Raw genomic sequence first — 14,170 nt, forward strand, 5'->3', positions numbered from 1 at the left:
TCCCGGGCCAGTAACCTCTTATCTTCTTCCAAATGTCTTAAAATCCCCCTGCTCTCCTTTACAGGATTTTTAAATACATATCACACAGTCCAAGACACCATAGATTCACAGTTTGCTATCGACTTAGGCCATCTTCACTCACCCTCCTTCATGAAAATTCTCCTGTGAGCTGGCCCCAGACCTCTGCTGTCCGCCTCTCTCTCCTGGAATGTGTCCGCCTCTCTCTCCTGGAATGTGTCCCGGGGGATTCCTACAGGGTCCCTACAGTCTCCTGATGTCTGCTGATGGGTGTCCGACCGCTTCCTCCACTGTCTCTGTTGCCCGGCGGGTTAGGGATTAAAACGGCATCTTCCTCTTCTCTCTGAGCGCCGGCTTCTCCCCTTCCCAATGCTCCTTTGCGGCTGACCACGTGGTCACGCCGCGTCACTCCGTCACCTCGGCAACCCGACCGCCGTCTCTCAAGTCGCCGGGGATCATCTCCTAGGGATCGGGGCCAGCTTCCACTCCTGCCCCTCTCCCAGCTTCAGCATCTCACGTCCCAGACTCAGCTGAGTCAGGTAGGGCTCCACGCACCGCTACATGAGGGATCTCGGGGTGGCGGCTATGGAGGTTTACTAAAGAGCACTCACAGCGTGCTCTCCTGCCTCTCCTTAATCCTTTGGATCAGAGTATATGTTAAAAAGAGAAAGATATTTTCATAGCACAGTATCTTTAATACCAGTATCCTAATCTCTGTTGGTACTGCGCTTAGCTATGTACTAAAATGAAATAATTTAAAAAATATCTTATACAGTGGGGACAATTCAATAAGTGGCATTTTACCGCATCTAAGTATTCGGTAGGATACCACACATCATTTTTTAAAAAAAAAAAGTTGTCATTCACTAAAAAATGCTACTAAAATACCACATGAGTTATTTTATTAAGCTAAATGTAAAGAAAAGAATTGCTGGCAATATAACTTAATTACAAAATGGTGTGGGGTCCCCCCCCACAATCCTTATCAAGCCCTTCAGGTTTGGTATGGATTTTGAGGGGAACCAATGGATGGGGGGCCCCACGCCATTTTCTTTCTTAATTTTTAATTGCTGACAATTCTTGCTTTTACATACAGTTGTCAGCAGGAAACCCTGCTAACAGCTGATGATAGTTAAGGGCACAGTGGCCACCCTCTCCTTAACGACCATGACAATTACTCTGGTTGTTAAGGACGCCGACGGCTGCCCCCTCCTTAACGACCAGTACATACCGCATGTTTCAACCTCTACTCATTTATCGCATGCATTTAATTATTTATTTCCTTCTGTGAATTGACTTTAAGGTCTTTTTATATGGTATTTACTGAGTGTTTTTGCTATTTGCAGAAAATACCACACACTGGCAATAGTGAATTGACATTTTCAGTATTGCATGCGATATGTGGTCACCTGACCGACATAACGCATGTGATAACCTTTAGTGAATTGTCTCCAGTAAGTCATTCAGATAAAAGGCTCACCAAATAAAAAGGACTTGTTATCTCCGATTCAAACAGGCATCCTCTGTAGCGGGGGGGTCAGCAACCCATCGATCGCTGTCTACCCATTAATCACAGGGAGGTGATGGGTAGATAGCATCCCTTAGTTGCTGACCCTGGAACCTGGAGAGGAGGAGCAGCAGGGGAGGCATTTAGTGTAACCGATCTGCTGTGTTTTCCTCCCTGCAGTAGCTGCTCGCTCCTCCTCCTCTCCCTCCAGTGGGCATTAAGCTGCAACAGGGAGATAGATACAGCTGACTGGTTCCACTAAATGCTGCCTCTACTCCCCAGGTTTTTCTCTCTTCTGCTGCCCCTCCCCTGGATTGCTCCCTTGACCCACCCCCTTCCCCCCCGCAGTGCTGCTGGCTTCCCTCCTCTCCTTTCCCACCAGCTCCTACGGGGGATGTTTCAGGATGGAGTGCGAAGGAAGGGGATGGTAACTATGTAATTTACTGACTCCTTCCTTTTCTGAATGAACACATTCAGTGATTGGTACCAATCACTGACTGTTCATTCACAACTGAAGTATAATAAGCTATGTTTACTATACCTTTTGTGGATGAACAGGAAGCCTCAGAGCACTTCCCATTCATTCACTGTCCAGTACAGATGAGGCTTCAGGGAAATGGACTGGGGAATCTCTGTCCTCAGTCCCTTTCTCTGTCTCAACCATGAGACATCAGGGGTTGGTTTAGACTCCTGATATTTCACCTAAGCCCCCCAACAGGGCTCTTAAAAACTGTAAAAAAAAATGAAAAATAATATTGTTAAAAATAATTAAAAAAATAACATTGTAAAAAATATTAAAAAAATAAAATAAAATAAAAGACTGCTGACACCATCCACTGCCCTGCTGACACAGTCCACTGCCCTACTGACACTGTTCACATACTCTCCGCTGCCCTATTGGCACTGTCCACTGCTCTACTGACTGACTCTATTGAAGGTAGGGCACATTTCTATTTTTACAGTGACATTTGTTTTATTATATTTTCCTAGGTTTCCCTTACTATTTAGTTAGACCTTGCTAGTTAATTTCTTAAAAAAAAAAAAAAAAAAAAGGACGTCCAACCTCAGTGATCTTTGATCTCTTTCATGTTGCTCAGGCTGATCTTCACATCTCTAAGGTTGCTTGCCCCTGCTGTATAGACTCTTTCACAGACCTGTGTTATCTCCACCAATACATCCACACAAGGACCTCTTCACTCCAATTCATATCAGATAGATTTAGGGGCGGACTGACAACTCATGGGGCCCCTGGGCAACAGAAGATCAAGGGGCCCCCTGTGTCCTCACCCACACTCAAGCCACACCCACATAATGTGCAGTGCCGAATAGCAAAAAGTGCCCTGGTGTTACGCCGTATATAAAACACTGTTATCTGAACACTGAGTGGCACTCAGTGTTCAGATATCATTGTTATATATATGGAATAACACTAAGTGTACAGATATCAGTGTTATACATAGGGAATAGCAGTCAGTGTACAGATATCAGTTGTTATATAACACTGTAATATGTACACTGACTGCTAGTCCCTATGTATAACACTGATATCCGTACACTGCATGCTGTTCCCTATATATAACAATATCTGAACACTGAACGCACTCTTGGGTCATATCCAGGGCCATCTTTAATATTGATTGGACCCTGGGCAAAAATGTTCTTGGGCCCCCTTCCGCCATTTAATTTCGTTCTCCACACCAACATCCCAAAAAACAAACGTCCATAGAGTTATCTAAAAAAAACTTTAATAACGTAAACATAAATAACTTGCCCACACTCTCAGATTGGTTGAGGCTCACTGTTTGGTTGCTAGGGGTTACTGCATATCATTGTGCTCACTGATTGGTTGCTATAAGTTACTGTGCATCATTACCGTAAATTGGTTGCTATAAGCTACTGTGCATCATTACCACTGGGTTTTCTAATTGGTCATTTCTGCAGCCAGGAGGTGAGGGGGAAAGACAGGGTGGTGAGCTAGGTTTATTACTTGTAGCCAGGGCATTATTTCTCAGAACAGGGGCAGGAACTCACCCTCCCTGGCCAACTCCTTACCCCAACCTTGGCGTTCCTTGCGGAGAAATCTAGAGCAGCACCTAAAAAATCTACACATTGCACAAGAGGTACAGAGTACCACATTCAGTATTGCATAACACATTGTACTCAGGAGTATGCACTGTGCAGTGCTGAGGTGTTTGTGTCACACAAGGCACAGAATAAAATCAGTGCTCTCACCTCTTCACAAATTCCCCCTCCCCCATTCAGTGCTCTCACCTCTTCGCAAATTCCCCCTCCCCCATTCAGTGCTCTCACCTCTTCGCAAATTCCCCCTCCCCCATTCAGTGCTCTCACCTCAGCACAAATTCCCCCTCCCCCATTCAGTGCTCTCACCTCTGCACAAATTCCCCCTCCCCCATTCAGTGCTCTCACCTCTTCACAAATTCACCCTCTTCTTCACAACCATCCCCCCCCCTCTGCTGGCACCTCTGCACTAGACCCCCAACCTCACTACAGCTCACTCTCTGCACAAACGACCCCCCCTTCTCTCCAGTTTTCTCTCACCTGTTTACAGAAGCTTCACAGCAGTGCAGCAGGCTCCGCCTATCAGACCTGAAGCACACAACTAGAACACTTCCCTCTGCTGTGTGCTACTCACGTCTGACAGGCTGGGGAACACAGAGAGCCACTCAGGTCCTGACACTCCCGAAAGAAGGGGGAAGCAGCAGGCTCCAGCACATGCAGTCCACAGCTGTGCCTGTCCCCGGCCGGGGGAGGGGGAATCTCGGCTACACTCGCTATAACGGGAAACACTGGGCAGGACAGAACACTCAGCCTGACTAGCTGCAGTGCTGACCTGGGCTGGGCATTACACACTGACCTGGGCTGGGCATTACACACTGACCTGCTGCACACAAAGCAGTTTGCCAGCTCTTCGGTGGCTCTCCAGTGCACTGCCCACCACCTCCAGCTCTCCAAGTTTAGCTCCCGTGGCAGGGATGTGAACCCGCCACTGAATCCCCCAGGAATAAAGGTGGCCGAAGCGCCTGCCACTGCCCCATCCACCATTGCTCTCTGATCCCGGCCAGCATTAATCCTCTCCGATTTCTGCATGAATTGCAGACATGGATTCCATGGCTCACTAACTCCTCAGGGCTTGTCTAAATCTTCTTTTTGCATATAAACTGTGGGAAAATCCAGGGGACAGACTGACCGAGTCACAGTGCTCAAATGGTCAGTCCGCCCCGGGCAGATTCCAAGATATACTCAAACAAAACAAACTCTTATGGTGTAGATCAGGGGCGAACTGACCATTTGGAAACTCGGGCACTGCCCGAGGGCCCGGGGTCAGTAGGGGGCCCCATGAGATGCCCCTGGTACCTTTTTCATAGGCTTTTTTGAGTTTGGGCAAGGACACAGGGACCCCATGATCCCTTATTGCCCGGGGGCCCCATGAGTTGTCAGTCCGCCCCTGGCGTAGATTAACCACTAAGTAAATCAAAACCACATTCCTCTAAACCAGCTACCAACAGTATGTAAGGCTTAACAAAAGTAATGGACCCCCTTCAATAATAAAGTGAGTCACAAGCACATTCAAGAGTATCATGTCGTTAAACTGGTCACCAATAATATATATAAAAACATATATATAAAAGGCTCACCAACAAATTTTGACCTACAAAGTGAAAAAAAATGCTTTCAAAATTAGTGGATCTTGACACCAGCAATAGCATATATAAAGGATCAATGGAATTTACTGACTTCTTTTTAATCAAAGTAGGTCACCAGAGCGTGCTTGGGAATCATCCCACCACCATCCATTTGTCCCACTTTTGGACCAAACCAGAATTAGGTCTTCCACTTAATCTACCTTGTTTCCAATTTGCAGCCAGGTAATTGCTAGACAAGTGCAGGATGAAATAAATAGTTTTGTTAAAGATCGATTAAGTTACTAATTTAGTTTTGTTGCATTCATAACAAAATTAATTTAATTTAGTTTTCTAAATAGAATTGAAAATATCGATGTGAATTCTTTGTGAAGGTAAGCTGGTTGGTAAGGAGCAGGCGGCCAGGCAGCCGCCGCATCCTTGGCAACTATGACTCAACTGCTGTCAGCCGGATTCCCCGCTAACAGCAGAATGTAAACAAAATTTTGTCTGAATATAGATTCGGAATAAAACTAACATCAAATGTCTAGTAATTGCTCAAAATAACATTTATTCTAGAGCTAGAACCCACAAGAAAAAAAAAGCTTTTCCTCTTTAAAATCTATATAAAAAACAGCACTTCCAGATTTTTACTTGTATGATGACACCACTTCCTATCCTTCCATAATGACATCTCTTCTGGTTGATATTCACATCCTGAGGAAGTCATATAACTAAATGTGTCAACCAGAAGTGATGCCATCAAACAAAAAAGTTGCCTGAGTTTGAACTTTTCTGAGTGAGTGGTGCCAGGTTTTACCAATCGTAAATTACAGAACACAGAGGACTTCATATTCAAAGTACTACATGGTTTATGGTGTCAGAGAGGTGGGGGAAAGATAGTGGAGTGAGCTTACAAAGCCCTCAATCAGCTAGGGACAACCGCCTGCAGTTTGCCCTGCAACAGTTTAGATGGACTAGGCCTGGGTGGGAAATTCCTGCCTTTTTAACCAGTTTCCATTAACCCAAAGATGGCAGCATAACCCAAGTAGTCATTGATATGGGAAGTCCTCTGTGTCCTGTGATGTACTCCAAGAAAAGGATTTTACTAGTAAACCAAAAATTCTAATTTCCCTTCCTAGACTCCTTCCCTTCCTAGACTACTGTGGAATGCAGACTTGTGTTCCAAACATCATAAATGATGTAGTGGAAGTGACGTAGTGGAAGCCAAACCTTGTCCAATGCATTTTGTCAGTCAAACACTGTCATCAGGAATGTCCTTCCCTGTCTATTTATGGTGGTAATTTGCTAGAAAATAGGAGGTGGAAGAGTGTGATCTATGTGTATTTTTGCTGCAACAAGTGGCAGACATACAATCTGATTGAGGAAGAAAAGGAGTTGAAGAGAGTGCTTTTAGACCCACTTAAAAAGGGGTCCAAAAAACCAATGACTATTTTTGCACACGGGGTGGTATGAAAAGCACTGAAAAAGAGGTGCACACAAGTATGAAAGAAGAAAAAAGAATATTAAAAGACAATTTTTGTTAGAACTCCATGGAGATTATCACTACATGGCTTTTCCTGAGTGTATTATAGGGGGTGATGCACTATAGTGAAAGAAGAACTATTATCAAGTTTGTTCAAAGTCATGGACATATATTTTTCACAGCAATATGGTTTTCACACCACACTTGTATAGTATGCATTTATTTTTTGGTGTATGATTCACACCTATTTGGAGGTTTTATGTTTTAGCATTGCACTTTTTCATTTCATTGTATAATATCCAGGGGGATATTGCGTGTTCAAGTGGTTAGAGACTTTGTAGTTTTCTTTTTTTTAGCAAAGGAAGCTTATACCGTTTTTATAATAATATATATACCCCCTTCTCCATGCTTCAGATAGTGAAAAAATTCAAAGTAAAATAAAATGTGTACACTGTACATATGATAAAGTCCACTGTGTTCAAAGTGAAAAAAATGTTTTTGAACAAAGAATAAGAGTCCAGTGCATTCAGTCCCAAGAAACATTGAAGTAATTTTGTAAACACAAAGTCCACTCCTGTGTCTTCTTTCCACTTTAATGTTTAAATGTTTTAATGTGTATGTTACACTATGTACACAAAAAAATGATGATCACCAGACAAATTCTAGAAACTCAGCATATCACATATGACATAATTTACATGACCACTGTATGTACAGTGAGTCAGTAAATTCACTCACCCATCCACATCCCAGCATGTTTCATCTTTACCGACTTCTTTCACAAGATGGTTTGAGCAGAAACGGTATCCTCCTTTTATAGCAAACATGGTGGGATAACCCCATAATGGCCAAATTAAAACCTTATAATGTTTTATATTTTAGTGTCTCTGAACATCTAGGAAATGTTTACATCTGCATAGATGTGTTTTTATTTTCATATACTGTGAAAATGGCAGTATGTTATATGAATTCTGATACTAGGGTGAATAAAATCATGAAACTATACAGGAGTTTTATATACAATACATAATATGTTTATTTCTGCCAGGAGTTCAGCTTTATATGACTGTATTCTCTTTATGCATCAATGCACGTTTTAGTCACAGTTTATTACACTTTATTTTGTTTCTTAATGCATTTCCATAATGTTATTTTATACACTTTTCATTTTGCATAACAATAGGTTACTAGGTACATTATCTGCAATTAATTGTTTAAAAAAATCACTTACAATTCTCCTTTAATTAGTCATGACAATAAACTTATCATTAACATCAGGTTTTTTTAAACAAAACAATTTTCAGAAAGCATTTAACACACTTTGGACAGCTGCCTTACAGCAATAAGGCCTCTATTTTTTGGAAGCTAAATACATATCTTAATGGAAGCACTGACTGTAGCTTTAAACGAGCTTTCTTCAGACTTACCTTCCTCAGCAATTTTTCAAGCTAGCTGAAGATTGGTAAAAGCTTGTTTAAAGGAAGAATTTGATTTGATAAATATGACAGCTGCCACTGCTGGACTGCTGAAATTAAAGATTCTCTGATCATGATCTAGTAAGTCTTCTGAGTAACTGATCTAGGATTAGTTTGCTGTTCGGGAGTCATGACTTTACTTGTTTCATACTTCTTCCAGGTTACTTACCAGCCAATCAGCATTTTCAGAAGTAGGTCAGCAATAGCAGCCCTGCCATTTCTGTCATTGCAGGTTTCCGCTAACCCTTTTTTGGTGGAAGTCATTAAAATCTAGATGCCCTGGCAAATTTAACAGCATTAATATGCATTAGTTAACTTGATAGTTTTCTCTCTCAGCACAACAGCTGATCATGTGATTGGAAACTAGAGTGACAGTGTGTTGTTGGAGCTAGCTTCAAGAAAGCAACTCAGCATGGTAAATGCCTGACAAACGCTTTTTGATTCTGTCATTCTTCCAACCTGAAAGCTAACAAATGCCCATATTCTGAGACTCAATATGTCACAGATTGCTAGACAGCAGCAAGTGCTGCCGAAAGAAAACATGAATTTCTTTCCAAATCGCTTCCTCTGCTTGGCAGTGAGGGATCATCTCTCCACCATACAACAGAGGCAGGTTTTGTCCACGAAGATGTGAGGCATAGGAAAAAGGAAATCCTGGGGGTTCAATCAAATGGCCAGCTGCTGGATAAGTTATCATCCTGCTTTTAGTTTTCTCATTTCTCATCAATTTATAGATTGAGAATTGTGCAAACTGTTGACTGTTGTAATACTGATCAGCGGCGCCAGCTAAGAAAAGTATGTGTCCAGAGGCTCTTTCTACTGGAATGAGTGAACTAGCGTGTGGCTCATATAATCCAACAGTGCTCATAAATCCTTCTTTAGTGATCATTGTCTTCTCTGATTTGTAGGGTGTTCCTTTAATGAGCACCTTACCTTTATGGTAAATTGTGCTACCATATACATTAGAGGTGCCATTAATGCTGACCGTAGCTCCAATTTGTGGTAAATATGAAGCCAGCAAAAGGGCAATCTCTGCACCCTTTGAGACACCCAGAACTCCGAGTTTAGGTCCAGCAACCTGAAAAGTAAAAATGTTTAAAAAGTCTGTTTCAATGGAGTAGAAAATATGGAGAACAAATTATAGTTTTATATGTGGCATTGAAGACAAAAAATACCTTTCAGTATATAATAGCATCATTCATACCATCATATTGTAAATGTATTTTTGATTTATGTAAGATAACAGTCAGGGCAATGTAAGTGCCACATAGCACAATATGTTCACTATCTGCAGTACTATAAGAGCATAAACCCTGCATGACCAAGTCCCAAGAGTTTATTTTGTACACAAATGTGCAGGTTGCTTTAGTTTTGTATTTTTAAAAGAGAGGTATTGGATATTAAATATCCTCCTCCAACACCAAGAACTGATTGACCAAAGACTGCTGAACACTCAGTTCTTGGTCTTCAGTAAGCAGAGAGCTGTGATTGTCAGTCACTGGCTCTCTGCTCTGCCCCTCAAGCACTCACTGGAACATTGGGCTGTGCAGGGGGAAAGAGCAGCTGGCTGAGGCTCTCAACACTGCACTGAGAGACTGAGCCAGTTACTGGTCAGGCATCTAGGTGGATCCTGACATTAAAGTCTGGACAGGCTGAGTGACATCAATAAACAGTGGATGCTATTTATTTATTACAGGTACTTATAAAGCGCCGTCAATTTACACATAACTTTAAGTATACACTATATTGCCAAATGTATTGGAACGCCTGCCTTTACACGCACATGAACTTTAATGGCATCCCAGTCTTAGTCCGTAGGGTTTAATGTTGAGTTGGCCCACCCTTTGCAGCTATTACAGCTTCAACTCCTCTGGGAAGGTTGTCCACAAGGTTTTAGGAGTGTGTCTATGGGAATGTTTGACCGGTCTTCCTGAAGCGCATTTGTGAGGTCAGGCACTGATGTCAGATGAGGAGGCCTGGCTCGCAGTCTCCTCTCTAATTTATCCCAAAGGTATTCTGTTGGGTTGAGGTCAGGTGTGTGCAGGCCAGTCAAGTTTCTCCACCTCAAACTCACTCATGTCTTTATGGAGCTTGCTTTCTGCACTGGTGCGCAGTCATGTTGGAACAGGAAGGGGCCATCCCCAAACTGTTCCTACAAAGGTGGGAGCATGAAATTGTCCAAAATATCTTGGTATGCTGACGCCTTAAGTGTTCCCTTCACTGGAACTAAGAGGCCAAGCCCAACCCCTGAAAAACAACCCCACACCATAATCTCCCCTCCACCAAACTTTACACTTGGCACAATGCAGTCAGGCAAGTACCATTCTCCTGGCAACTGCCAAACCCAGGCATATCCATCTGATTGCCAGACAGAGAAGCGTGATTTGTCACTCCAGAGAACATGTCTCCACTGCTCAAGAGTCCAGTGGCGGCGTGCTTTACACCACTGCATCCGATGCTTTGCAGTGCACTTGGCGATGTAAGGCTTGGATGCAGCTGCTCGGCCAACCCATTCCATGAAGTTCTCTGTGCACTGTTGTTGTGCTAATCTGAAGACCACAGGAAATTTGGAGGTCTTTAGCTATTGACTCTGCAGACAGTTGGAGACTTCTGCTCACTGTGCACTTTAGCATGCGCTGACCCTGCTCTGTCATTTTACGTGGCCTACCACTTCGTGGCTGAGTTGCTGTTGCTCCCAGTTGCTTCCATTTTGTTATAATACCGCTACCAGTTGACCGTGGAATATTTAGTAGCAAGGAAATTTCACGGATGGACTTATTGCACAGGTGGCAATCTACCACTGTACCACGCTTGAATTCACTGAGCTCCTGAGAGCGACCCATTCTTTCACAAATGTTTGTAGAAGCAGTCTGTATGCCTTGTTTCTTGATTTTATACACCTGTGGTCATGGAGGTGATTGGAACACCTGAATCCAATGATTTGGAGGGATGTCCCAATACTTTTGGCAATATAGTGTATATTGTACATTTACATCAGTCCCTGTCCTCAAGGAGCTTACAATCTAAGGTCTCTAACTCACATTCATATACATACTAGGGCCAATTTAGACAGGAGCCAATTAACCTACCACCTTATCTTTGGAGTGTAGGAGGAAACCAGAGTTCTTAGAGAAAACCAATGCAGGTGCAGGGAGAACATACAAACTCCAGGCGGGTAGTGCCGTGGTTGGAATTTGAACCAATGGCCCTAGTGCTGCTAGACAGCAGGGCTAATCACTTAGCCACTGTGCTGTCCATCCTCCTGTTGGCTGAATCTGGGTCACAGGAGTGCAGAAATAAATACACTCCTGTGACCCACAGAAGAAGTAGGGCCAAAAGAGTTTTGGACCTACTCCTTTACAGTGGTATTAAACCCAAAAGCAAATATGCAGTATATTGCAGCTTACCAATTCTTAAAGGTGACTGCTGCATTAGTCTTTTTATTGGCTGATGATCTGGCCTGTAAATCTGTTGTTTTTCAACAGAAAAAGCTGTCATGCAGATGTAGCAGTTACAGGGTTGGGACAAACAATGTAACACTGACAGGGTGCTTATAATGATCATCTTTTACTAATCCCAAAAGGAAAAAAGTGTTTGTTGTAACTGCTAGCTATTAGCTGGAGTTTGGCTTCAATTTGTTAGTGTATCTAAATATGATAGTACATCTAATAATCCCTTCCCCCAGATTAACAATGCTGTTGTCCAAAGGTGTTCTCTATGCTCCTTCATCCAGAGTGGAGGTGTGTTACTTGCTAGACCACCAGGTGAGAACAGAGGGAAAAAGAAAACTAATACAGCTACCACATTTAATGATTGGTAAGCTACAATATATAAAATGTTTGGTTTTGGGTTTAATACTGCTTTAAGTCCAGATAAGCAGTCAGCACTTTTATTCCAATATCTAAGAGTTTTATAGAAAATAAACAGCATACAAGGAAATGGTGAATCATTAATATTTTGCACAATTCTAAATATTTTTGTTTTGAACAGACTGAGAAAGTATTAAAACCTCTGTCACATTATTTCTTGTCTTTAAAGACAAGTGATGGGAAATCCAAAATTTTACAGTCATCACTGGAGGAGAAGGTGAAAGGAAATCTTCCAATAGGGACGCCTGTTCTGGTAACAACTGTCTACTGTAACTACTTGAAGACCAACAGAAGTACATGGCAAACAATAAATGAACCCTAGGTGATTCAGTGGCACTGAATCAATCTTAATCAATCAATCTTAAAGTGACAAATCATAAAATTAATAAAAAACTGATAAAAGTCCATGAATTCATTCCAAAGTGATAATCTTCCCAAAACCAAAATCACCACATGTTGGAATGAATTCATGGACTTTTATTTTATTAGTTTTTTATAAATTTTATGATTAGTCACTGTGACGGGAGTCACTTTGGGTGGGTGGCCCATGGAACACAGCTCACTTTAGAGATGTGGAGACCCCTGTCTCAGCTCCCAATATCCCTCTTATGTGTAAGTCACCCTGTGCCTGTTGTTAGGGGTGCAGGGTGAAATGTCCTGATATTGTGTAGACATGTATAGGTGGGGTGTGGGGGTTGTTCATTGTTTACTGCCATGTGGTGCATCCCATTGTTCTATTATGTGTCTTGCTTGGGAGCAAACTATTATGGGATGTATGTGTTTGTGTATTGGCTTGGTGAGGGGGGGGGGGTGTCTGTTGATGTGTCTCTGGTTGCTAGATTTGGTTTGTCCTGTGCTGTGTCCACATGCAGGGAGGTGGGTTGTTCCCTTGAATGTTTATATCTTGTGTGTGTGTTAAAATAAAGCAGTCTATTTCCTGTTTTTACTTCAAGTGGTGCCTGTGGATCTGTTTGGACAGGGAAGCAGGAGTCTAATGGAAATACCCTAGTGCAGTCGGGGTCCGGTTCCGTTACAGTCACTTTAACCCCTTCACGCCTAAGGGTAAAACAAATCTAAATGCCTAAGAACAATTTTGCAACGCTGACATGTGTTAGTAAAACCGTACATATCATCACAACTACTTTGTACATCCAGGTGAATTATACCTTGTTTTTTTCAGGATAAATTTGGCTTTCATTTCGTGGTAAATGGATAGAAAACTGGCTAAAAGATCGTATTCAGAGAGTAGTGGTTAATGATTCATACTCTGAATGGTCTAGGGTTGTCAGTGGTGTACCCCAAGGTTCAGTGTTGGGACCCTTACTTTTTAATATATTTATAAATGATATAGTGTCTGAGATTAAAAATCCCATTTCAGTCTTTGCAGACGACACCAAGCTGTGCAGTGGAATAACGTCCTTACAGGATGTCTTCAATTTACAAGCCGACCTCAATGCACTGTTTAATTGGGCAACTATTAGGCAAATGAGATTTATTGTTGTACAAAAGATAATAGAGCGAGCGCTAAATGCAGTATATGATATTAAAATTATATATATTCAAATTAATTAAAAGCAGCTAGCACTCAGGGTATAGGTAACAGTTCCAGAATCACAATTTCTAAAATATTAGTGCAGCGCTAAAAAATGCATGTCATAAATTCCATAAACGCATGTGACTTAAACGCATTTGTGAGTAAAGTACTGAAAGTGCATTATTTATATAACTAGTTCAAGATGACATAAAATGCAATAAAATAAGTTCATCAGAGCATTCATGAATTTAAAACATCTCTTGTGCAAATATATCAGCTGAAGAAATGCCTATGATTGGCACGTGAAGTTATCCGTGAAGAGTAACTGTGCAAAAGCTTGTAAAAGGAAATCCACCCTTGGTACGGATGTATACTCACCAGACCATAAATTATAATGCGCATTGATTATAATACATCACACATCTGGGGGTGCAGTGGTATGCTGACAGCTACGAGGTTATCCGTCCATCTGTCAGGGTGGGGGCCTGGTGGTCCTGGGGGGAATTAGCTTAGCCACATTAGCCAGAAAGGTGCTTATAGTGTAGTATTTTATTTAAGGTAATAATAGCAAGTAACATATGGCATGCATTTTTTAGTGCTGCACTAACATTTTAGAAATTGAGATTTAATGTTGATAAAT

The 14,170-nt window shown here is 42.0% G+C and overlaps 1 protein-coding gene across 1 annotated transcript in view; it reads right to left on the minus strand.

Annotated features, from left to right (window-relative positions):
* Window positions 1-7,663: 7,663 nt before the first annotated feature.
* LOC149472136 (acyl-coenzyme A amino acid N-acyltransferase 2-like) overlaps window positions 7,664-14,170 on the minus strand; it is a 35,332-nt gene continuing 28,825 nt past the window's right edge. Inside the window, exon 4 of the mRNA XM_089691506.1 lies at window positions 7,664-9,205. Coding sequence (XP_089547632.1) covers window positions 8,627-9,205 — 579 coding nt within the window. The 3' untranslated portion in view covers window positions 7,664-8,626. The remainder of the gene's footprint in view (window positions 9,206-14,170) is intronic.

Source organism: Staurois parvus, unplaced genomic scaffold (assembly GCF_062004578.1).
Source record: "Staurois parvus isolate SC_StPar_1 unplaced genomic scaffold, SC_StPar_1.0 ptg000022l, whole genome shotgun sequence".
Classification (NCBI taxonomy): domain Eukaryota; kingdom Metazoa; phylum Chordata; class Amphibia; order Anura; family Ranidae; genus Staurois; species Staurois parvus.